The 25,418-nt window shown below is 46.5% G+C and overlaps 1 protein-coding gene across 1 annotated transcript; it reads right to left on the reverse strand.

Annotated features, from left to right (window-relative positions):
• Positions 1–961: 961 nt before the first annotated feature.
• Positions 962–13,350, reverse strand: MUC20 (mucin 20, cell surface associated). The gene is made up of 4 exons (XM_043874590.1): positions 13,086–13,350; positions 5,982–7,373; positions 3,562–3,653; positions 962–1,320 (listed from the first exon to the last, which is right to left on the reverse strand). Exons 1-4 carry the CDS (start codon positions 13,183–13,185, stop codon positions 1,252–1,254), a joined length of 1,653 nt encoding a protein of 550 aa, XP_043730525.1. The 5' UTR covers positions 13,186–13,350; the 3' UTR covers positions 962–1,251.
• Positions 13,351–25,418: the final 12,068 nt, after the last annotated feature.

Genomic DNA, 25,418 nt, shown 5'->3' on the forward strand with positions numbered 1-25,418 from the left:
CTGGGTGTTCATTGGAAGGACTGATGCTGATGCTGAAACTCCAATACTTTGGCCACCTGATGTGAAGAGTTGACTCATTGGAAAAGACCCTGATGCTGGGAGGGATTGGGGGCAGGAGGAGAAGGGGACGACAGAGGATGAGATGGCTGGATGGCATCACCGACTCAATGGGCATGAATTTTAGTAAACTCTGGGAGTTGGTGATGGACAGGGAGGCCTGGCGTGCTGCGATTCATGGGGTCGCAGAGAGTCGGACACGACTGAGTGACTGAACTGAACTGAGATGAGGAAGATGCAGGCAGAGCAGGTTTAGGGGTAAGCTGAGTACTTTCATCTTGGAAATATTGAATGTAAGGTGCCCCTTGGTGGAGATCCACTCAGAACCATGCATGTGGAGAGGCTGAACGTATACATTAACAATGGTTTTGTTAAATAAAACTAAACAACTCCAGACAACTAGAGGTGGATTTTAGATGTTTCTTTCTTTCTCCTCCCCTCCTCTTCTCATTTCTTTTTTCTCCTTCCTCGGTCCTTTTGAATTTCTCTAAGCTTTAAAAGCAAGTTTTACCTCTATAATGGAAAAAAAGTCCACATTTAATTTTTAAAAGACTATATGACTTGCGAGTTATGGGGGAGGAATGATTGAGCACTGCTTGTGTGGAGAACTTGAAATTCAAGTCAATTTATCAAGCATTCTCTGTGATCCTATTCCAGGCCAGGTGTTCTGCTAGGTTCAAGGAATCCTGAGATAAATAGATGTGGTTCCTGCTCTGAAGGAGTTCGCAGTTCAGCAGGTTCCAGGGCCAGCACTGTAATCAAAGTTCAAGCCAAGAACCAGACGAGCATGAAGGAGGGAGGTAGTGGTGAAGGTGCACAAAATTCCTGTACCATATAAAGTTATCCCTGAGCCACACCGAGTATACTTTTAATGCAGGATGCAAGCACACAATAGGTGAAAGACGGGTGATCAGCTCGCTCTTTACTGAAGCACAACACACATGCCAGGGGAAGCCCAAGGTCATCTCTGCAACAAGGGGCAGACCCCACCCCCTCCCTACACACTACCCCCAGGCATACGTGGGCCAGGGTCCCACTACTGGGTCTGGGTAAGGCCGTGATCTGCCAATCTACATGGGAACCTTCCAGGGACATCTCTGCACAGTAACATGGCTCCAGACGTGGTGGGGCCCAGGTCATAGGCAGCACTGCTCCCTTCCGCATGCAACTGTGCCTGGTTGCAGCTGGTGTTCTTCAGCCACTCCTGACATGCAGCAGGGAGACTTGGACAGGAAATGTAAGCAGGTCCAGTTTATGGCTGAGCTGTTAGGCAAAAGGAGAAGGTGGTACTTCCAGCCCTTGTGGCCCGCGAGCTCACCACAGGCCAAGGACAGGAAGGGACAGAGGACGTATGAAGAGGCCAGTAGCACTTCCTGAGCTTCTTGCAGGCTGGACATAGGCTATGTCATTCCTATCATTTAAATCCCACAGTAACCTTATAAAGCAGGGACTTCTCTGGGAGCTCTTGCCTGTCAATGCAGGAGATGCGGTTCCATCCCTAGTTCAGGAAGAAATCTTGAAGAAGGGAATGGCAACCCACTCCAGTATTCTTGCCCGGGAAAATCCTATGGACAGAGAAGCCTGGTGAGCTATAGCCCAGGGGGTCGCAAGAGAGTTGGACACGATTTAGCGATTGAACAGCAAAAAACCTTATAAAGTGGGTTATGTGTGGGGGGGTGCTGTGTGTACACACATGTGTGTGTGTGCTCAGTAATGTCCAGCTCTTTGCAAACCTTTGGACTGTAGCCTACCAGGTTCCTGTTTCCATACAATATTTCAGACAAGAATACTGGAGTGGGTTGCCATTTCCTCCTCCAGGGGATCTTCCCATCCCAGGGATTGAACCTTCGTCTCTGGTGTCTGCTGCATTGCAGAGGGATTCTTTACTGCTGAGTCATCAGGGAAGCCCCATAAAGCAGGTAGTACTAGCCTCATTTTACAAGGGAGGAAAGTAATATGGAGTAACTTACAGAAGTTCACACAATTAGGAACTGGAGCTCATACTCAGATCTACCTAACTGCAGAGCTTCTTGTTTGACCTCTGAACTTTCACCAGTAACCAGCTCACAACAGGAACTGATACCCAACAGCTGCGTGGCCTGGTTCCTACACCTCAACTGATCTGCTCCTATCTCCACACCTTCTTTCTGACTCTGAAATAGTTTCCAGTTTGAAGGGTTCAAATCTGACATAGCTCTGGCTGGATTAACACTTGCTACTTGGATTATCACACCCTGGGAATCTGTCATTTATTTGGCTGTCCCTCTTCAAAACCCCATGCTGTGTTCGTTGTTTAGTTGCTAAGTCATGTCTGACTCTTCTGAGACCCCATGGACTGTAGCCTGCCAGGCTCCTCAGTCCATGGGATTTTCCAGACAAGAATACTGGAGTGGGTTGCTGTTTCCTTATCCAGGGGATCTTCGCCACCCAGGGTTCAAACCTGCATCTCCTCCATTGGCAGGCAGATTTTTCACCGCAGACCAACAGGGAAGCCATGTTCAGAGACTTTCTTATGGGAGTCCTAAGTCCCTCCTTCCACTAACAGACCTATTGAGCCCAAATATTCCCTCTTCCCATCATTCCTTGGCAGAAAGATGTGGACATAAGGGTTAGGCTGAGCTGACTCATTCTAACCTTCCAGTGACTCACACCATCCCCCCAAACCGTAATCCCAGAATTCCAGCACTAGAAGCTTTGTCCAGGGATCTGGGTTTTAGGAGAATTTTCCCAGCTTCTACAAATACAGTCTTGATGTCCATCTAGAGCATACATCTATGATTTTTTTTTCCCCTTCTGTCTAGCAACCCTATTTCTTTTGTGGTCTCTCATTCCATTCCATGTGGTTCAGGTCAGGCTGTCAGTTATGGTAGCCCTTCTACGTCCATGAGATCAGTCCTTCCTTAGGAGGCACTTGGGAGAGATAAGTGCCTTGTGAATCTGGTGCTGTCACAACTGCCTTTCCTTACATATGAAAGACTCTGAGGAATGAAGGGAGCAGAGCTAAGAGGGGAAAAGAAAAAGAAAATCCTGATGATCCTGTTTGAGCTTCTGGATCCAGCCAGACCTGAAGCTGGACAGCCACTTCTAGGTTTTTCAACCAATTCCTTGCCTTTTAAATAAGCTCCGAAGCATTGGGTTGCTGCCATGTGCAACTAAAATCCTGACTATCTGTCCATTAACAACATTAACCTTCTCCCAGGGACCAGAAAGCCTGATCTTCCTAGGGCCTAATGAAATTGGGATGAGGGAAAGAATTTTATATATATATATACATATATATATATAATTATATATATATATAGCAGAGAGGGGAATTTAGTACTCAGAAAAAACAGGCAGAAACAAAGCCAGGGAGAGATTCTTAGATTTCATTCCTAATACTCCACAAGAAACTAGACCCTCCCTAATGTAGCAGCAGCTCTTCTGTATCCTGCAGATCTTCCCCAGCATCTCCAAGAACCTCTCGCTTTCCTTCACTCCCCGGCACAAAGAGTGCCTGCTCACCTGATGCATCAGCCTCTCTGCCACTCTGGGGTCAGTGAGGTCTTCAAGGGAGGCCACGTTCAGCCTCAGGAGGAGGAAGCCTCCATCTGCGCCTGCAAGTTGAGAACCGTGAGAAGACAAAAGCATGGGTAAGTCATTTCCGGAATCAAGATGTGAACTGTGGTCCCCAGCTTCTGTCCCTGCTCTGTACATGTGCGCTTACTCTCATGTATAAGTGTGTCTGTGTTCACACAGAGCGTTCCCTCTCTTCACTGCAAAGACAGGATTCCTTCTCTCCAGTAACTGGACCCATCATAATGTCTTCCCAACAAGAGGGAAGAAAATGAGGAGTAAAGGCCCCCTCCACATGTGGTGAAGTCAAAAGAGTAGTGTGAGGAAGGAGAAATGAAAGTGAATCTAGAATGTTCTGAAGGCCTGGGGGCCCTGGATGAAGCTGTTGGGAACGGGACCAGCCAGAGAAAGGCCGCAGAGAAGCTGGTCTCTAAGGGGATGTGCTCGGCCAGTTCGTCCAGCTCTAAGGTGGCAGCTGTCTTTCAATCCAGCCTTCCTGACTTAAAGGCTTTGTAGACAGCTTCATTCTTTCCTTGAGCCTTAAGCTTTACCTGCCACCTTTTAGTCAATTCTTCCTATCAGAGTACTATTGGAATTAATCCAGGAATTGCACTTCTAAAACTTTATCCTACAGTAAATAACACAACTGAAAAATGTATTATTTACTGCAGCACTTTTTGTTCATGATAACAAAATACTGGAAATGAACTAAATGTCCATCCAGAAAACACTGGTTAAAGAAATTATGGTAAAACAAAATACTGAGAAACCATACCAAAAGATAGCTTTGTATCAAGAGATCTGTGTTTATCACATGTTCCATTTGCATAAAAAAGAAGGTAGATATTGTCTATAGCTATATGATAGAGTATCAATATCTATATTATATTGCTATAATATAAAGATATCTTCCCTCTTCCTTTTTATGCTTCCATGTGCATATTGCATGTCCAGAAGAAGATTCACAACAAAGTGATACCATCAGATACGTATGAAAGGCAAACTGGGTAATAAGGGGACAGCAATAGCAGAAAGACATCTAAGATGTAATCTATGTATCTATTGAAATTTAAATCATGTCAATGTATCATCTAATCAACACATAATAAATGAAATCTTTTTAAAAGAAAAATATTAATACTTTAAGCTTTTAAAATAAAAGCACAACAGGAGACTCTGAGTTTTGGAATCAAGCTGACTTTCATTTGGAATTCTACTGCTACTTTTTTAACAGCCTTTAAATGTATTTCCTCACTTGTCAGTTAGAGTAAGAACACCCACTCCATAAAATGGTTTTCAAGGTTTAGTTAGGGGAAATAACATGCAAAGCGTGCCATCAGAGAGAACCGTCAGCTGCTGCCATGCTTACTGGCTGTGAAATGTTTTTATATCACCTCTGCCTGAAATTCAAAAGATATTCAGTAAGGTGGTTGTGATTAATATTTTTATTTCACCTTCCCAAAAAAGCCTGGCGAGCAGAGGATACTGCTGGGATGAGGCATGAGGAAAGATGATGGGAAGTGGAGGTGAAGTCTCCAGGCTGATCAGAAGCTGGGCTGACTGCCGACAAGGGACTTCTTCCCTAAAGAAGTTGTCTCAAGATGTAGCTTTCAACTCCCAAATCTTTGTCCAATTTATTGACTGATTTTTAAGTCACCATTTACACTTGCAAGTGCTGTTTAACTGCTGTCAGGTCTGACTCTTCGCAACCCCATGGACTGTAGCCCGACAGCCTCCTCTGTCTGTGGGATTTCCCAGGCAAGAATACTGGAGTGGGTTGCATTTCCTTCTCCAGGGGATCTTCCCGACCCAGAGATTGAACCTGCTTCTCTGGCTTGACACCTGGGAAGCCCCCACCATTTACGTTACCAGTTCCATAAAGTGCATCCTGCGTGCTAAACTCTCCCAATTTCCACTTGGTGTGGCTCTGGCTGAACCAGAGGCTTTCAGAGCATGAGGACTGTGTCTTTTAAATAAAATTTAGCCCCTCCCTGGTGCACAGTAGTTATTCAACAGCTAACATCATGGAATGGCAGAACTGGAAAGGACTTCACTGCAACCCCCTCCAGGTACTGGCAGTGAAACTGAGGCTCAGAGGGGAAGGGACCTGGGCCGGGACCTGTCCTACATCACTCAGGGCAAAGACAATATCCCAAACCATTTCTCCACACTTCCGGTGCTGAACTTTCTCCATACCCTACTTTAATTCTGCTTGTTACTGGTTTTGTTACTAGAACATCATGAAAAGGTGACATGTGAGACAGGGCTCAGAAGAAGCCTCCAGATTCATTTTCCTCTCCCCTATCTCCTTAAACATGCAGAAGCCAAACTCCAAATTCCCAAAGATTACACGCGGGGGAGCCACTCACCTGGAGTAATATCTGTCCACCTTGTCCAACCAGTGGTGGCCGGGGTTGTTGAGGGCTTCCCTCCACCTGCGCTGGCTGTTTTCAAGGTCTTCACTGAGTCTGTGGTCTTGGCTGAGGTGACGCTTGTTTCTGAGCTACTACTGGTCGTGGCTGTGATCTTGGTTGAGGAGAAACTTGTTTCTGGGGTGCTGTCGGCTGAGGCTGTGGGGCTGCTGTTGGCTGAGGCTGTGGTCTTGGCTGAGGTAACACTTGTTTCTGGGATACTGTCAACCATAGGCAGATGGAAAGAAGGAAGAGAGCTCCTGCTGATGGTGGGAATGGACCCACTGAATGTGCTGTGTGTGGTAGAAGTCTCTGAGGAGGTGGAACTCGTGGTGGAGGTTTCTTTGGAGAAGCTGTAGACCATAGCTGAGAACCCAGCAGGGGAAGTCACTTTGCTTACTGTTGTCGCATCCTCTGTAGAGACAGTAATTATCCCTGAGATACTGGTGTCACTTGTTGTCTCAACAGAGAGGGCTGAGCTTTCTTCCAAAAGGTTCTTGCTGACTGTCACCAAGGTTCCACTTGGGGTAGTGGCCTTGGCTGCTGTCATTTCCTTTTCTGAGGTGCTACTGAGGGTGACTGTGACAGCAGGTGTGACTGATTCTGTGGCGTGGGCTATTGTCCAGGTCTCAACAGAGGTTGTGTTCCTGGTAAGGTGTGATTTTGCTTCAGTGGAGTCAGGCAAGGCTGACCTCTCAGAGGTGGTCAGGGCCTGTCCTCCTGTGGAGCTGTGATCTATGTATGAGGTCCCAGGGATGGCGGCAGTTGGTTCTGTTTCCATAACTCTGCAGTTGATCACCTTGGTGTTGGTGATGCAGGTAACCAAGGCCTTAGTCAGAGCAGTGATGTCTGCTGGCAGGGCTTGTGAGGTGGTGACGGCTGGAACTGAGCTGTCAGAGGAGGCACTGCTCTCTGAGGGTAGGGCCTCAGCTTCAGAAATGTAAGTGAATTTCAAGATTCTCTTTGCTTCTTCAGAGCTGTCAAAAGTGCAAAGGTTCTCAAAGACAACTTTCCAGAGCTCACTGCCTATGACAGTGGTCCTTACACATCCCATGGGGCTGCCACTTGTGGATGATGTTGCCATGGGAGTAGTGATCACAGCCATGAACTTGGAAGGCTTTCTTGTCATGAGAGCCATGGCCTTATCTTCCCTGGTCTCTGCTTCTGAAACGGTGCCACCTCTGATGAAGGTCCTGTCAGAGGTTTGGGTGCTCAGGGTTTGAGTTTCCCAAGAGGCGTGGTTTGGCACAGAGGGATCAGTGAGGTCAGTAGCCTGAAAGACTTCCTCTGAGCTTGTCCAGACCTCTGGAGTCACAGCGGGCACTTCTGTGTGGCCTGATCCACTGGGGCCTGTATTGGGTAAAAGCAACTCTGTGAGCTGTGAATTCCAGGGCACTGACTTGACACAGGCTCTTAGATTTATCCCTGGGCACTACTGGGAGGAAGCAGGGAGGAGGGATCATTTGACCTTATTTTTCAACTATATTTTCAAGGAAGAGGAGGCAATATTGGGAAGGCAGCCCCATGTAGCAGCCATGGAACTGGGATTGCCCTGGCTGAGGTCCTCTGATGGCCCACTTGAGGCAAGCCAGCCCCCAAATCGAGACCCTTATTGGTCTGAAGTCATCAAAGTGAAAGTGTGGGCCAGGATCCCAATTCAAGAGGGAGCAAAGAAAATCAGAAGATCCAAATGAGCCAAGAACTGTGGAGCAGGAACCACAACTCTCAGAACTTTCTGAAAGAATCCTTGTCACCTTCCTATCGATTTTTTGGAGCGAACTTCTGGAGTAGTGAAGGACAGAGACGCCTGGCATGTTGTAATCCATGGGGTCACAAAGAGTCAGACACGATTTAGTGACTGAACAACAACTCCATAGGGCAGAATGTCTCTGCTCGCTTGAATGACCCTCTGAGGTCGTGTGAGTGAAGGGCCAGCAGCCATTTGTTCCCCAGGGGAGGCTTCAGCAGGATTATTTATGAGCTGATAGATGCCTCTCCTGTCTGTCGAGGGGGAGGGGCTGAGGTATCTCTTGAGGCTGCTGCAGCTAAGTCGCTTCAGTCGTGTCCAAATCTGTGCGACTCCATAGACGGCAGCCCACCAGGCTCCTCCGTCCCTGGGATTCTCCAGGCAAGAATACGGGAGTGGGTTGCCATTTCCTTCTCTGATCTCTTGAGGAGGGTTGCCAAATTTAGCAAATAAAAATGCAGGCTGCCCAGTTAAATTTGTCATATAAATAAAGAATAATGCTAATGATAAATATTTTTTAGTATGTGTATTTGTCATGTAATATTTGTTGTTGTTCAGTCCCTCAGTTCTGTCTGACTCTTTTTGACCCCATGGACTGTGGCACGCCAGGCTTCCCTGTCCTTAACCATCTCCCAGAGCTCGTTCAAACTTACATCCATTGAGTCAGTGATGCCATCCAACCATCTTGTCTTCTGGTGTCCCCTTCTCCTCCTGCCTTCAATCTTTCCCAGCATCAGGGTTCTTTCTAATGAGCTCGCTCTTTGCATTAGGTGGCCAAAGTACTTCAGCATCACAGTCCTTCCAATGAATATTCAGGGTTGATTTCCTTTATGATTGACTGGTTTGATCTTCTTGCAGTCCAAAGGACTCTCAAGAGTCTTCTCCAACACGACAGTTCAAAAGCATCAGTTCTTTGGCACACAGCCTTCTTTATGGTCTCTCACATCCATACATGACTACTGGAAAAACCAAAACTTTGACTATACAGACCTTGGTAGGCAAAGTAATGTCTCTGCTCTTTAATATGTTGTCTAGGCTTGTCACAGCTTTTCTTTCAAGGAGAAGCATCTTTTAATTTCATGGCTGCGGTCACCATCTGCAGTGATTTTGGAGCCCAAGAAAATAAAGTCTGTCACTGTTTCCATTGTTTCCCCAACTATTTGCCATAAAGCAATGGGACTGGATGCCATGTTCTTCATTTTTTGAATGTTGAGTTTTAAACCAGCTTTTTCACTCTCCTCTTTCACCTTCATCAAGAGACTCTTTAATTCCTCTTCACTTTCTGCCGTAAGGGTGGTGTAATCTGAATATCTGAGATTATTGATAGTCCTCCCGGGAATCTTGATTCCAGCTTGTACTTCATGTAGCCTGGCATTTCGTATGATGTATTCTGCATAAAAGTTAAATAAGCAGGATGACAATATACAGCTTTGATATACTCCTTTCCCAATTTTGAACCAGTCTGTTGTTCCATGTCCAGTTCTAACTGTTGCTTCCTGACCTGCACACAGGTTTCTCAGGAGGCAGGTCAGGGGGTCTGGTATTCCCATCTCTTTAAGAATTTTCCACAGTTTGTTGTGATCCACACAGTCAAAGGCTTTAGCATAATCAATGGAGCAGAAGTAGATGTTTTTCTGGAATTCTGTTGCTTTTCTATGCTCCAATGGATGTTGGCAATTCGATCTCTGGTTCCTCTTCCTTTTCTAAATCCAGCTTGAACATCTGGGAGTTCATGGTTCACTTACTGTTGAAGCCTAGCTTGGAGAATTTTGAGCATTACTTTTCTAACATGTGAAAGGAGTGCAATTGTGTGGTAGTTTGAACATTCTTTGGTATTGCCCTTCTTTGGGACTGGAATGAAAACTGACCTTTTCCAGTCCTGTGGCCACTGCCGAGTTTTCCAAATTTGCTGGTATAGTGAGTGCAGCACTTTCACAGCATCATCTTTAAAGATTTGAAATAGCTCAGTTGAAATTCCATCATCTCCACTAGCTTTGTTTGTAGTGGTGCTTCCTAAGGCCCACTTGATTTCGCACTCCAAGATGTCTGGCTCTAGGTCAGTGATCACACCATTGTGGTTATCTGGGTCATTAAGATCTTTTTGGTATAGTTCTTCTGTGTATTCTTGCCACCTCTTCTTAATATCTTCTGTTTCTGTTAGATCCATACCATTTCTCTCCTTTATTGTGCCCATGTTTGCATGAAATGTTTCCATGGTATCTCTAATTTTCTTAAAGAGATCTCTAGTCTTTCCCATTCTATTGTTTTCTTCTATTTCTTTGCATTGTTCACTTAGGAAGGCTTTCTTATCTCTCCTTGCTATTCTTTGGAACTCTGCATTCAGATGGGTATATCTTTCCTTTTCTCCTTTGCCTTTTGCTTCTGTTCTTTTCTCAGCTATTTGTAAGGCCTCATCAGACAACCATTTTGCCTTTTTACATTTCTTTTTCTTGGGGATGGTTTTGATCACCGCCTCCTGTACATGTAATATTTAAGACATACTGAAAAAGTCATTACCTGAAATTCAAGTTTGCCATGTGTTTTATCTGGTAACCCTACTCTTGGAAGGAAAAGATAAAAGCATATGCACACTTTTGGAGGGTTCTGATGGTTTAAGATGGCCTTTTCTGAGACCTACTGTCCCAGAGGTATCCAAGGACCCACAGGAAGGCCAGGGCCATTTGGTCATCTCTACCCAGGATATCAGAAGAGGCTCTTGGCTTGTCCTCTTGTGTCTCCCACTGGATGATGATGGAACACTGGGCTAAGAAGCAAGAGACTGCGCTCTAGTCATAGCTGTGTTGCCTGCTAGCTGGAGTCTGATGATTTACTGGTGCAAATCCTGACTCTGTCTCCTACCAGTGAGTGTTTCCTACCTGCCTAGTCATGGGGGTGAGCACCAGAGAGGAAAGGGAATACGGCTTCCGTTCCTAAGCCTTCCGGGAGTCATTAAGCATCCCTCCCCGACCATGTCCTCTCAAGGAGTCACCTGAAATCACACAACCTACTTTCATACAGCGAGGGTTTCAGGCTGTACCCACACGCTGATTATGTGGTCATGGCCCTCGTTCTCATTGCCCATTCAGTGTTGTCTACCTACACACACAACTCACACTTTTGCAGGAATATACTTGCTTCTCCTCACTCCAGTTTCTCTGAGGCTCCTCAGTCCCCACAGCTGGAGGCAGAGCTTCTCTGCGGCAGCCCACACAGCCTGAAACACAACCATGGGGTCTGATGCTGACTTCCCCTGACACATTTTCTTCCTTTCTTGGGAGCCCAGTGGTGTTATCCTGCTGTGGAACCTCCTCAGGCTTCCCAAACCCATCGCCTGTTCGTCTTCGGGGCTCTTACAACCCCCAACCCAACTCTCTTACCTGCCCAGGGTCTTCTCAAACAGAGCAAAGCCCATCCTGGCCCTTAATAGCTCTAGAGTGCTGCAGCTGTCCTGAACCATTCCTCAAATCAAACTTGGGGAGAGGAAAGCATGTGGACTTTGGACCCAGAATTCCAGTCCCCTCTCCTCTGTTGGCTTGCCGCTTACCAAACCTGACCCGGCCAAGTCTCCCGGCTCCATGCCTGCGTTGTCCCATCTGTACAATGGAGCTTGAGGTACCTATTTCACTTGGTTGGAAACACTACATTAAATGTGAAGCACATGCTTGGGAGATAATGAGTGCAGGAGGCAGTGTGGTCCAGTGGTTAGGCATGATGTGTGGAATAAACTCCTGGCTCTGCAGAGTTACTTCATGCTGGTTAGAAGCCTCACTTGGGCTCCTCACTTGGGGGGCAGGGGATAAATGAGGGTGAGAATGTATCTCTCACAAGGTTATTGTGAGGATTAAAAAGTTAGTGACAGGGGTATATGCAAAATCTCTGTACCTTCCTCTCCATTTTGCTGTGAAACTAAAACTGCTCTAAAAAAATTAAGTTTTGAAAGACAATGTGTGATAATTATGTGTCACTGTAGATTCCTCAGTTGTAACACATGTATATTTCTGGTGAGAGATGTTGATAATGGAGGGGGTGGTGAGAAGGTGGGAGACAAGGCCTCTTTAGAAATCTTTGTACTTTCTGCTCAGTTTTGCTGTGAACCTAAAACTGCTCTAAAAAATACAGTCTAAAAAAAAATAAAATAAAATACAGTCTATTTTTACAAAAGATAATGCATGTGACAAGCTTGGCACCATTTCTATTACAGGTCAGTGTTCATTCTTTTCTTTCATAAAAGCCCTGCCTCTCTCAGAATCTACCCTCCACAAGCCATCTGTGACTTTTCAAGCAAAAACAGGTTTTTACAACAAGCACCTACTATATAACACAGGGAACTCTGATCAGTGTCATGTGACAGCTTGGATGGGAGGGGAGTTTGGGGAGAACGGATATATGTATATGTATAGCTGAGTCATTTTGCTGTGCGCCTGAAGCTATCACAACTTTCTCAATCAACTATATTCCAATATAAAAATTTTAAAAATTTAATGGACTTTTAAAGGAAATCTGTGCTAAAACATTAACTTGAAGGAGGAAGAATCTTGTCAAGCTACGTTCTTTGGCTTTAATCAGATTTGTCACCAGCCTACACCCTCTGACTTCCTATTCTTCCCTCCACACATACTCACACCCGCACAGGCATAAAAACAAACCCATAGCAACCTCACATTTGCATGGACTGCAGCGTTACATGCTTTTAAGCTGACCCTTTGCCATTGTGTATTCTTTATCAATAACAGTCATACTTTAAGTGGGGCTTCCCAGGTGGCTCAGTGGTAAGAATCCATCTGCCAAGGTAGGAGCCGAAGGAGATGTGGGTTTGATCCCTGGGTTGAGAAGATGCCCTGGAGAAGGAAATGGCAACCCACCCTAGTATTCTTGCCAGGATAATCCTATGGACAGAGGAGTCCATGGGGTCACAAAAAGCCAGATACGACTGAGAACACACGCATGCAATACTTCAAGTATAGTTTTATGCGTGCTCAGTCGCTTCAGTCATGTCCAACTCTTTGCAACCCTAGGGACTGAAGCCCACCAAGCTCCTCTGTACAATGGGATTCTCCAGGCAAGAATACTGGAGTGGGTTACCATGCCCTCCTCCAGGGGTTCTTCCTGACTCAGAGAGTCTGACCCACATCTCTTATGTCTCTTGCATTGGCAGGCAGGTTCTTTGCCACTAGCACCACCTGGGAAGGCTGTATAGCTTTTTGATTGATTGTAACTAACCCAAGAGAGCTACTTACACCCACAAAGAGCTGTAGTATAGAAACTCCCACCCAGAGTCAGGAGAGAAGCCCACAGGCAGCCTCTCACCTCCTTACCTGCAGAGCTCCTGGGGGCCCCAGCCTCCCAGCAGCAGAAGGAAAGGGGCAGAGCCAGGCACCAGAGAAAGCTCATCATAGCTGGGACTCCAGCCACCATTGCCAGCAGCTCTGCCCACTCCTCTCACTGCCGCCTTTTCCTGCTTCCTCAACCTGCGGAGGCTGGGCGGGCCACCTGCCCAGGTGTGACTGGCTAGTTTCCAGGATGCAGCCAGGTGATCTCAAGTGCACAGGCCGAGAGCTGGCAGGTTGTGTGTCAGGACTGACAAGGAGCCAACCCTCCTGCCCTGCTTGCCCACTGATTCCTCCTCCCTAAGGTTTGAAGATACGGAATCCTTTCCACTGTGATATTCACACCCTGGTTCCTGCAGCCAGGGAAACCATGGCAGAAAGTGTTTCATACATGCTCCCCCTTCCCACAAGCTTTCCCCTCTCCCCGCCTTGTGCATGGGACTTTGACTTCTAGTTAGAGAGACATGGGTTTTATTCCTAATTCTGGATTTATTACCTCTATGAACGTGAAAATGAAAGTCTCGCTCAACAGTGTCCGACTCTTTGAGACCCCATGGACTATACAGTCCATGGAATTCTCCAGGCTGGAATACTGGAGTGGATAGCCTTTCCTTTCTCCAGGGGATCTTCCCAACCCAGGGATCAAACCCAGGTCTCCCATGTTGCAGGCGGATTCTTTACCAGCTGAGCCTCAGGGAAGCCCTAATACCTGTATGGTCAAGGGCAAACTAAAGAGCTTTCTGAACCTCAACCTCTTGATCTGTAAAATGGGCCTAATCCTTAAATTACTGGGCTGTTTTTTGAGGATCACACGCAATAAAAAGGCTCTAACATAGCACCTACATACTTGGTGCTTATTGAAAACACATACATTTTAAGGACTCAATAAACGAACCCTGATGTACACTCGAATCCTCAAGTCATAGGAGGAACAGCCCCCTAAGGTTTGCAGGAGACAACTCTCTAGTGTGGGGAAGGACTCTGATCCCTAACATCCTTCTGTCTTTACATCCTGGGACCCTACATACCAGCCAGAGGCAGGATCATGTCCTGGGCCAGCCAGTAGGTGCAGGGCAGGGAGAGCACACCTCGAAGAAGGGAAACAGTATGTGTGCCGGTCTGAGTCCCCAGACCTGGGAGGGGGGACACTGAAGGTAATGACTGAGGGAAGTTTGGGGATTTGGCCACAAGAAGGGGAATGAGGCTGCAGAATATACTTCTAAATGTCCCAGTGAAGAATCTTATCCCCTCGAAGGGCCCAGGACGTAGGCTGTTATGGCCATAGCCAGAGGCCAGACAAGGTACCTTGGGGGTCTCAGGGTCAGAGTTTTGTGGAGAAAGCAGTTCTAGAGCAGAGGAAAGCTTGTTGGACAAGCATCAAGAAATCACAAAAATCTCATGGCTGGAAGGAACTTTAAAGTGGAATCCAGAAGGTCTAGGTTCTGTTTCCAGCTCCTTCCTTAATTATGGCCTAGGGGCTGTGTGATCTTGGACAAGTTATTTGGCTTCTCTGGGCCTCTGTCATGGCCTCTGAGGTCATCCTGGCCATGATGGCTGAGGTTCTACTTCATGTAAGACACTGCCTTCTAGAATTTCACCCTGGGGACTTCCCTGGCAGTCCAGTGGTTAAGACTTCTCAGTTACAATGCAGAGCGTTTGGGCTGGATCCGTGACTGGGGAATAAGATCCCACATGCCATGAAGCATGGCCAAAAGATTGTTAAAAATAAACTAAAAACAGAACTTCCCCCATGTTGGGAGAAAGGGCTCTGTGGCCTGGAAGGAGAAGGAAGTCATTCTAGGGCATGGGGTTGGGGTGAGGGGGTTGGGCAGGAAGACTCAATGAGAGGAGACCAAGGGGGTCTGTCTGGGACTCAGCCCAGCACTTGGGATCAGGGATCCTGGACCCCTGTTCTAACCACACTGTTTATCTGTAGAGTCTTCCTGCTAGGTTGAGCCCTTCCATCATCCTGCTCAACCTCAGTCCTTCACTTTATAAAATGGGAGAATGAATTTCCCCTTGGGGGAGTTTAGGAGGCCCTGGGGCCACAGCAAAGACCTGAATTCTGTTTGATCAGATCTAGTAATGAGTCTAGCGGTCTGCAGTCCATGGTGTCTCAAAGAGTCAGACTCGACTGAGTGACTGAGCATGCACATAGTAATGAGTGAGTGATTTAGTGTGAAGTTTCACCCTTGAGAAAACAGAGGAGAAATTCAGCAAGAATATGCTGCTTTCTGCCACCTCCCTCTCCTCCTGACCCACCTGTCTGCCCCACCCCAGTGAGGAAAGAGACTTCCTCATTCCAGCAGCTGGTGGCTTAAGCTACAGACCGAGGTACTCCAGGTGCCCTTTTCACCCCCCCACTGTGGAATTTCCTTCTCCATTTCCTTTTTCTTTTCATCATCTAGTAATCAACAGCTCAGCTCCAGCCCAGTTGCCTATGATGGGATCTAACCAGGAATCTACTAGAAGGGAAGCCTGACTGAATGCTTTCCTGGGTTTTGCTGAATTTTGTCAGTCCATCTTCCTCTGTACCTGGGGGAATTTCCACGGCTGGACACATGACTGTTGACCTTGAGGCCATAATAGTCTTAACAAGAAAGCTCCTGAACATTTTGTTCAGCCCAATTCAGGTCTCACTCTGAATGAGCATAGGAGGCTAGTTTCATTAATTTAGCAAACATGTGTGGAGCGCCTTACTAGATGTCAGACACTGTTCTAGGCACCCAGGATACATCACTGAGTAAAACAGATCCCTGCCCTTGTGGAACTAACTCCCCGGTGAACCAAGAGAGTTCAAACGATAAACATAATAAGTAAGTGAATGGTATAGGGATGAGTATTATGGAATATTATGAATATTATGGGGAAAAGCGGGGAAAAGATAGGTAAGAAGAACCTGGTGTGTGTGGCATGCAGAGATGAGGGGCAGGTTGCAGTATTAAATAACACCATGGGATCTGAGCCATGACTCCAAGTTGATGAGAAAGTCAGTCAAGTGGATACATGGGGAAGAACACTCCAGACAGCAGAACTCATAGAGAAAGATCCAGAGACTAAGGCAGAACCTAGATCAAGAAACAGCAAAGAGCCCATGTGGCTGGAGTCTCATGAGAGAGCAGAGTTGGGGGTCGGGGGAGCAGGGTGATAAGGCATGGGTGATAAAGGGCCTTGCCAGCCTTGGGGGGTGGTCTCTGAATGAGCTGGGAGCAGCCCCTGGGGAGTTTTGAGCTGTGGAGTGATGAAATCTGACTTGGGATTTGGAAGGACCACTCTGGCAGCCCTGTGCTGAAACAGAAACTGGGAGTTAGGAGGTTTTGTCCTAATCCAGGTGAAAGACGAGGGTGGCTCTGCCATGATGGTGCCAGAGGAGGTAGTGAGAGTCAATCAGATTCTGGATATGTTTGGTTTTTTTTTTTCCTGGATATGTTTTGAAAGTAGAGCTGACGTGATTTCTTGCTAGATTGATGTGAGCTGTCAAAGGAAGAGAGAAGTCAAGAAAGCTACAGATTTCTCAACCTGAACCAATGGAAGGATGGAGTTGTCATTTGGGTCTGGCTTTCTCATCAAGAATGTTTAGAACTCCCTCCTCCTCAATAAGCCAGTGCACATTTTAGGGATGAATTCAACTCAAGACAAGGGTATCCACTAAAGCCTAAGCACTGGCCTGCAAAGGGTCTGATAAAAGAGTTAACCCAGTAAAACAGCCTTGAAATATAAGGTTCTAGATCTGCTAGGCCACTGAACTATAGCATAACCCCATAGGCCACAGAAAACAAGTTCTGTGTTTGTTGGGAGGCAAACCTTTTTCCTCTTCCAACCTGGGTCCAGTGACTGGAGGCCAGCTAACTGAGAAGAGATGAACAGGAGAAGAGATAAAGTTTACTTACACGTGCACCACAGAGCTGTTCAGTAAAGAGTAACTCACTGAATAACCAGAGATAAAGGTTTCTACACCGCCCTTAACAAAGGCACAGAGCTTAGCACTTCTGTGGGAAAACATGGAAGGTATTATTGGCGGCCTGTCTCCATGGCAGCTGAAATTGGCTGGAAAATCCCTTGGACAGGGATTAATGGCAGCTGTATTTTTAGAAAGCTCTGCTTTAGTCAGATAAGAGAAGTTCAGATAACATTTATTTCTGCATCTTCTGTAGGTCAAATGTTTCCTCTTTCAAATAATCTTTATGGGACTTCCCTGGTGGTCTAGTGACTAAGACTCTAAGTTCCCAATGCAGGGGCCCAAGGTTCGACCCCTGGTCAGGGGAGTAAATCCCTGCAACTAAGAGTTCCAATACCAAAACTTAAGATCCTGACTCAATGTAGCCAAATAAATGAATTTTTAAAATATCAATCTTTTACCAACTCTGTGGGTCTGAGTGAGTCTCCACAGGTACCAAATGTGTAGATAAAGAGAGGTGGGAGGAAGCATCTAAGTTTGCAAAGCCCTGAGAACAGACCCCTCTATACCCTAACCCCAATTTCCTTCTTGGGTTATAGCACGGAAGCCTCTGTTTCTGGGGAGCCCTCTCTTCCTTCATTTATTTTATTAGGGTATAGCTCACATAGAGTTATCTCAAGTAGTATACAGCTTGGTGAATTCTTAAAACTCAGCATTCAAAAAACTAAGATCATGTCATTCAGTCCCATCACTTCATGGCAAATAGATGGGGGAAAAATGGAAACAGTGGCAGACTTTATTTTCTTGGGCTCCAAAATCACTGTGGACAGTGACTGCAACCATGAAATTAAAACATGCTTTCTCCATGAAAGGAAAGCTATGACAAACGTAGACATCGTATTAAAAGGCAGAGACATTCCTTTGCCAACAAAGGTCCATATAGTCAAAGCCACAGTTTTTCCAGTTGTCAAGTATGGATGTGAGAGTTGGACCATAAAGAAGGCTGAATGCCAAATAACTGATGCTTTCAAACTGCAGTACCGGAGAAGACTCTTGAGAGTCCCTTGAAAAGCAAGGAGATCAAACCACTCAATCCTAAAGGAAATCAATCCTGTATATTCTTCGGAAGGACTGATGCTGAAGCTCCAATAACTTTGGCCACCTGATGTGAAGAGCTGACTCATTGGAAAAGACCTTGATGTTGAGAAACATTAAGGGTAGGAGGAGAAAGGAGCGACAGAGTATGAGATGGTTGGATGGCATCACTGCCTCAATGGACATGAGTTTGAGCAAACTTCAGGAGATAGTGAAGGACAGGGAAGCCTGGTATGCTCCAATCCATGGGGTTGCAAAGAGTTGGACATGAGGGACTGAACTGAACTGAACACCCAGGATGCATTCACTACTCAGATCAGGATATAGGATGTTGTCAACATCTCAGTAGGCTCCTTGTGTCCATTTCCAGTCAATATCTCTCCAAAGACCACCCTTCTCACCTCTATCACTGAAAACTATCTCTGCCTATTTTTGAACTTTGTATAAATGGGACTATGCATACATAATTTCTTGCATCTGGTTTCTTAACATTATGCCTGGGAAATTCCCCCCTGTTGTTGTATATAACAGTGGTCCATTCTTTTTTTGTTTTTAGGTAGTATCCATTGTAGAAATATATCACAATTAATTTTTCTATTGATGGACTTTTGGGTTATTTCGAGTCTTTCACTATTCTGAGTAATATCACTATCAATAATCTTGTATATGTCTTGGGTATGTATACATACACCCAGGAGTAAAATTGCTGGGTCACATGTCTAGCTTTAGTATACAGCATCACACAGTTTTCTAAATTAACTGTGCCCACTCATACTACACCAGCAACATATGAGAGTTCCAGTCTCCATGTTCTCATCAACACTGGTACCACTGGTCCTTTTAATTTTAGACATTTTTGTGGACATGAATTTCTCATTGTGATTTCGACTTACATTACAGGAAGCCCTCTGCTTTCTCAGGGCTTTGCCCAGGTTGTATGCCACTGCCAGGGAAATGGCTTTCACAGGAAAGATACTAGAGGGACACAGGGAGGAATGATGGAGGCCTGGGTAGAAATCAAATTTGCATGCCCATGTGCACCACCTGTACACTCAACTAACGAGGAACCTGTGCCAGTACTGGAACATCTGTGGGGACCCTGGTTGGGGTGGGGGATAATGCAGGAGAGACAGGAAAGAAGGAGATGGAGTTTCTGGGCATTCGGAAGGAATGAGCACTGACACAAGAAAGGAGAAAAAGCCTGCAAATCAGCATTGTTGGACTCTCTATGAGGCCCACAGCCTGATCCCCACTGGAAAGGTCACATTCCACAGAGCCTTGCCCTGAAAAACTCTTCCTGGCAAGGAAGGGAGATCTCAAGCTCTGAAGGTGTGGGACCCCAAACAGGGTCCAGGGCTGTCTCTCCCTCAGGTTCTTGCATCCTTGGGGAGGAAAAAACATCTGTGGCTGGAAGAGCTAAGACATAAAGCATGTGCTCCATAGAGCCAGGATGTGGGACAACTTTCATGCACCATTTCAAGTCCTCTTTGCCTTGCTGCCTATTCCAGCCACTGCTGCAGGGACCAGCTTCCCAGCAGTGAGCAGGCAGAGCCTTGCCACGTGCCAACTGGCCTCTGTTCCAGGACCTCCCTGATACCGAGGCTTGGGATGCTTCTGAGAGCTACTCAGCCCTCACACACAGCAGTGAAGAACTGGGAGAATTGGGCCCTGGGGAGCAACTCAGAAACCAAGGAGAATGGGGGCCCACAGACAGATGTTCCCTGTTTCATTGCTGGGACGGATGGTTCTCAAACACGCTTCTTGGAAGGTCCCGAGGATGGAGCAGCCATCAGCCATAGCAGGGGCCAACTAGTTAACACCTCTTTAACTGGCTCTCCCTTCTCTGTGCCATTTCCCCTTTCCCCACTCCTCTGGATCAGGTCCCTAAATAACTCATTCAGGCTCTGCTTTCGGAGAAACTAAGCTAAAACAGACCCACTAGCCAATAACTAGGTTCTGTGCTGACAGGGCCTCCTATGCTATTATCATTTACTAGAAGCCAGTGTTCAGATTAGCAAAGGTCTAAAGCAAGCCTTGGATGGGGATGACCAGTCATTCTGTTTAGCTGGAACCAAGGTGTGGGAGAGGGACCAGCAGGAGATAAGGCCAGAAATGTGCCTTGAGTCCCATGGAGAGGAGGACTCAGCAGGCCACGCATGGGAAAGTGAAAGTGAAGTCACTCAGTCGTGTCCGACTCTTTGTGACCCCATGGACTGTAGTCCTGCCAGTCTCCTCCATCCATAGGATTTTCCAGGCAAGAATATTGGAGTGGGTTGCCATTTCCTTCTCCAGGTGATCTTCCTGACCCAGGGACTGAGCCTGGGTCTCCTGCATTGCAGGCAGACGCTTTACTATCTGAGCCACCAGGGAAGCCCCCAAGCATGGGAGGTTAGCCGTATTCTAGAGACAGTGGGAGGCCAGGGTGGTTTCTGAGTGAGGGGTACTGGCAACACCAGAGCTCTGCTTTGTGGGGGTACGATGTGGTACAATGTGGGCTGAGACCAGTAAGGGGCTGTGACCTAGGACTTGGGCAGTGGGATATGAAGGGGGCAGATGTGAACTCAAAATACTTGGCAGCTTGCAGAAGAAAACCAGGGCACAGAGACATGAAAAATGCTCCTGAGGTTTGGAGTCCAGGAGGCTGGAAGGAAGGGCACTGTGCACAGAGCAGGAGGAAAAGCAGGTCTGGGAGGAAAAGATGGTTTCAGTGGACCCCAAAGCCAGTGGCATCATTTTTTCTAGTGCTCTGAAATCCTGCTCAAGGAGACCACAAGGAGGCCGCTCCCAGCACACCAGAGGAAGGTCCCCTGCCACTTTTGGCCCCGTGGGAAGAGAAGGGGGTGGGCAAGAGGTCACAGGCTTCAGGCAGGCTATGTCAGGACTCATAGGCAGTGCTACAGAGCCCAGGAAGGAATACTGAGGAGAGAGGCAAGAATTATTCAGTCACAGCACCACTAGGCTTTCAAGATATATATTTACGATATTTACTGTAACCATCACAAAACAATAAACATCGTGAGCCAAATTTCTGTTTTATAACTTGTTTGATTGATTTTATGCACATTTAAACATGTTTAGGACAACAGCGGAGAAGGCAATGGCACCCCACTCCAGTACTCTTGCCTAGAAAATCCCATGGATGGAAGAGCCCGGTAGGCTGCAGTCCATGGCGTCGCTAAGTCGGACACAACTGAGCGACTTCACTTTCACTTTTCACTTTCATGTGTTGGAGGAAATGGCAACCCACTCCAGTGTTCTTCCCTGGAGAATCCCAGGGACGGGGGAGCCTTGGTGGGCTGCTGTCTCTGGGGTCGCACAGAGTTGGACACGACTGAAGCGACTTAGCCGCGGGTCAACAGCAGGTTTCCTCTGGTTGAACCAATGGGGAGACACACAGGGTGGCAGGTGGAGAACTGCAGCACCACTGGGCCCGTGTTGCAGCCCTGGCAGGCCCAGGGCAGGAGGCTGAGCTCTACTCCAGGGGCCCTGTTGGTAGAGGGTAGGGGAGGAGCTCCAGGCCGGCATCAGGCTCTCTTCTTGAGTCCCTTCATGGTGATCAAGACGGGCAGCCCCGGGAGGTTGGTTTGGAAAAGCTGCCAGACCTGAGTGAGCAGTAAGTGAAGGCCTGTTTTGTTACGTTTCCCCAAATAACAACGCTCTCTTGTTCATCTGCCAAGAACCAGGCCTTTGCATAAGAACCCTACAAGGCAAGCTCTAGGATACAGATGGGGGAAGGAAGGCTCAGAAAGTCAAGAAGGCTGAAGGCTTAAGTTTAGCCAGGATCTGAACCCAGGTCTATCTGGATTCAGATGGCCCTGTCCAAGCTCTTTCCATTGTCCTGGCTGTCTTTCTTTCTGCCCAATGCTGTAACATGCCAGGGTGGGGGCCAAGAGCTTTCCTCCAATGCTGGGCAGAGCTGGACAGATCAGGGCTGAAGCCAAGACTCAAAAGGAAAATAAAGGACAGAGGATGATTTAAGGCAGAGAACAGCAAACCACAGTCTGTGGACCAAATCTGTCTTTCTGCCTGTTTTTTTGTATAAATCACAAGTTAAGAATTTATTATTATTATTATTTTTACATTTTCAAATGGTTGAAAAAAGTCAAAAGAAGAATTAGAATTGTATTTCCTGACACATGAGAATCATATGAAATTTAGTGTCAGTGTTCACGGGCAGGAACCCTGGCTTCTACCATAAACCCGTGGTTGCCATGGTGCTCCACCCACCTCAGGCCCTTTGCCCACTTTGGTAATTGCTCCTTAACTTTGGGTCCTGGAGGCCAGGGAGGCAGGAGCAGCTTGCTGGCCACCCATCTCCAGGGCACTCACATGCTCTGCATCCAGTCTACATCGCTTCTGACAGCCCTGGATGGGTTCTCCATCCTCAGCACCACCTGCAGCATCATGCTGGTAGTTTGAGGAGCTGAGAAAACATGGTGAAAGCTCCTGTCCTCTTCCCTGCCTCCCACTCCTTCCTGTCTGCCCTCAGAAGTCTACATAGGACGGGTAAAAAAGCATCGATACTACAGGAGAAGCGAGGACCGTTAAGGGGAGCCCAGCCACCCTTATTTCCCCACCCTGTTCCCCAACCACCAGCAGCTGAACCTCTCCTTGTGGGACCCAGAAAAGTGGCTCAGGGAAGAGTAGCAAGTAGCGAGGAACAGTGCGCAAAGAAAGCTGGGAGGAATGTGTAGGCCCTTTTGATATGAAATGGACGAAATGTCAGGATCTTGGGAATGTCAGGGACCTTAGGAATCACCCAGTCCACACCCTGGCCTTGGCCTGAAATACAGGCAAGGGGCTTGCCTTGTCAGTCACAGCCTCTAGCTCTCCTGGGGATGGAAAGGAGCCTGCATGTGCGTGCCTGGGCTTGCAGAGGGCATGGTGGTCTGGGCAGCAGTCTGGTACCACATGGCAGAATTCATCACAGTAGCAGCTTCCCGCCCTACAGTGGTGATCCATTCCAAGGCAGCAGAGGGGCTGGGATTGGAAGCAGCTGCCTGAAGAAAAAGGGCTGTTAAAAAAGAGACAGATTGGGCTTCCCTGATGGCTCAGTGGTAAAGAATCCACCTGCCGGTGCAGGAGACACAAGTTCGATCCCTGGTCTAGGAAGATCCCACATGCAGTGGAACAACTAAGCCCATGTGCCACAACTATTGAGCCTGTGCTCTGGAGCTGGGGATTCACAGCTACTGCAGCCCGTGCACCCTGGGGCCGGTGCTCCACAGCAAGAGGACCCACCGCAATGAGTAAGCATGGGCACCACAGCTAGAGAGCAGCCACCACTCACCACAGTGAGAGGAAAGCCAGTGTAGCAATGAAGACCCAGCCCAGCCAAAAATCAATCAATAAAAATTTTTTTAAAGAAATAGATTTAACAAATAGTGCTGGGACACTGGATATTCATCTGCAAAAGAATGAATTTGGACCTCTATCTCGAACCATATACAAATATTAACTCAACATGAATCACAGACCTAAATGTAAGAGTTAAAACTATAAAACTCTGCATATTGTCATGACCTTGGATTAAGCAGTAGTTTCTCAGATGTGGACTTTCCTGGTGGCTCTGATGGTAAAGAATCCACCTGCAACGCAAGAGACCCAGCCAGGTTTGACCCTGGATTGGGAAGATCCCCTGGAGAAGGCAATGGCAATCCACTCCAGTATTCTTGCCTGGAGAATTCTACCAAAACCACAGTGACAAAAGAAAGAATAAAGTAGACTTGATCAAAATTTAGAAGCTTTGTGCTTCTAATGATACTATCAAAAAAGTGAAAAGACAACCCATAGGATGAGAAAACATCTGCAAATAATACAGGTGATAAGAGAATTTTATTCAGAATATGTAAGAATTCTCACAAACTCTATAACAACAAAGACAGATAACCCAATTTAAAAATGAACAAAAGAAAAAAAAAATGAACAAAAGATAGAGGCTCAAGAGGGAGGGGACACATGTATACCTATGGCTGATTCATATTGATGTATGGCAGAAACCAAAATAATATTGTAAAGCAATTATCCTTCAACAGTACGTGAATTATGTACTTGAATTATGCTTCAACAGTATGTGAGCCGAGAACGTCCAGATGTCCAAGCTGGATTTAGAAAAGGAAGAGGAACCAGAGATCAAATTGCCAAATTCCACTGGATCATAGAAAAAGCAAGAGAATTGCAGAAAAACATCTGCTTCTACTCCATTGACTACGCTAAAGCCTTTGACTGTGTGGATGACAACAAAATGTGGAAAATTCTTAGAGATGGAAATACCAGACCACCTTACCTGCCTCCTGAGAAATCTGTATGCAGGTCCGGAAGCAACAGTTAAAACCAGACATGGAACAACAGACGGGTTCCAAACTGGGAAAGGAGTACGTCAAGGCTGTATATTGTCATCCTGTTTATTTAACTTACAAGCAGATTACATCATGAGAAATGCCTGGCTTGATGATGCACAAGCTGGAATCAAGATTCCCAGGAGAACTATCAATAACCTCAGATATGCAGATTACACCACCATTATGGCAGAAAGTGAAGAGGAACTAAAGAGCCTCTTGATGAAGGTGAAAGAGGAGAATGAAAAAAGCTGACTTAAAGCTCAACATTCAAAAAACAAAAATCATGGCATCTGGTCCCATCACTTCATGGCAAATAGTTGGGGAAACAATCAGAACAATGACATGCTTTATTTTCTTGGGCTCCAAAATCACTGCAGATGGTGACTGCAGCTATGAAATTAAAAGATGCTTTCTCCTTGGAAGAAAAGCTATGACAAACCTAGACAGCATATTAAAAAACAGAGACATTACTTTACCAACAAAGGCTTGTCTAGTCAAAGCTATAGTTTTTCCAGTAGTCATGTATGGATATGAGAGTTGGACCATAAAGAAAGCTGAGTGCCAAAGAATTGATGCTTTTGAGCTGTGGTGTTGAAGACTCTTGAGAATTCCTTGGCCTCCAAGGAGATCAAAACAGTCAATCCTAAAGGAAATCAGTCCTGAATATTCATTGGATGGTCTGATGCTGAAGCTCCAACCTGATGAGAAGAACCAACTCACTGGAAAAGAACCCGATGCTTGGAAAGAGTGAAGGCAGGAGGAGAAGGGGATGACAGAGGATGAGATGGTTAGATGGCATCACCAACTAGATGGACATGAGTTTGAGCAAGCTCCTGGAGTTGGAGATGGACAGGGTAGCCTGGTGTGCTCCAGTTCATGGGGTCTCAAAGAGTCGGACACAATTGAGCGACTGAACTGAACTTCAGTTAAAAATAAATAAAATTTTTTTAAAATGAACAAAAGATAAATCCAAAGTGGATACACAAA

This window comes from Cervus elaphus, chromosome 19, assembly GCF_910594005.1.
Source record: "Cervus elaphus chromosome 19, mCerEla1.1, whole genome shotgun sequence".
Classification (NCBI taxonomy): domain Eukaryota; kingdom Metazoa; phylum Chordata; class Mammalia; order Artiodactyla; family Cervidae; genus Cervus; species Cervus elaphus.

Bases quoted from the DNA above. Each gene is read 5' to 3' on its own strand.
- MUC20 (XM_043874590.1), bottom strand. From the start codon at position 13,185: ATGGTGGCTGGAGTCCCAGCTATGATGAGCTTTCTCTGGTGCCTGGCT. The intron at 7,374-13,085 runs GTAAGGAGGTGA...TACCCAATACAG, and splicing joins GGCCCCCAGGAGCTCTGCAG to GCCCCAGTGGATCAGGCCAC. The intron at 3,654-5,981 runs GTGAGTGGCTCC...CTCAACTTGCAG, and splicing joins GTGGACAGATATTACTCCAG to GCGCAGATGGAGGCTTCCTC.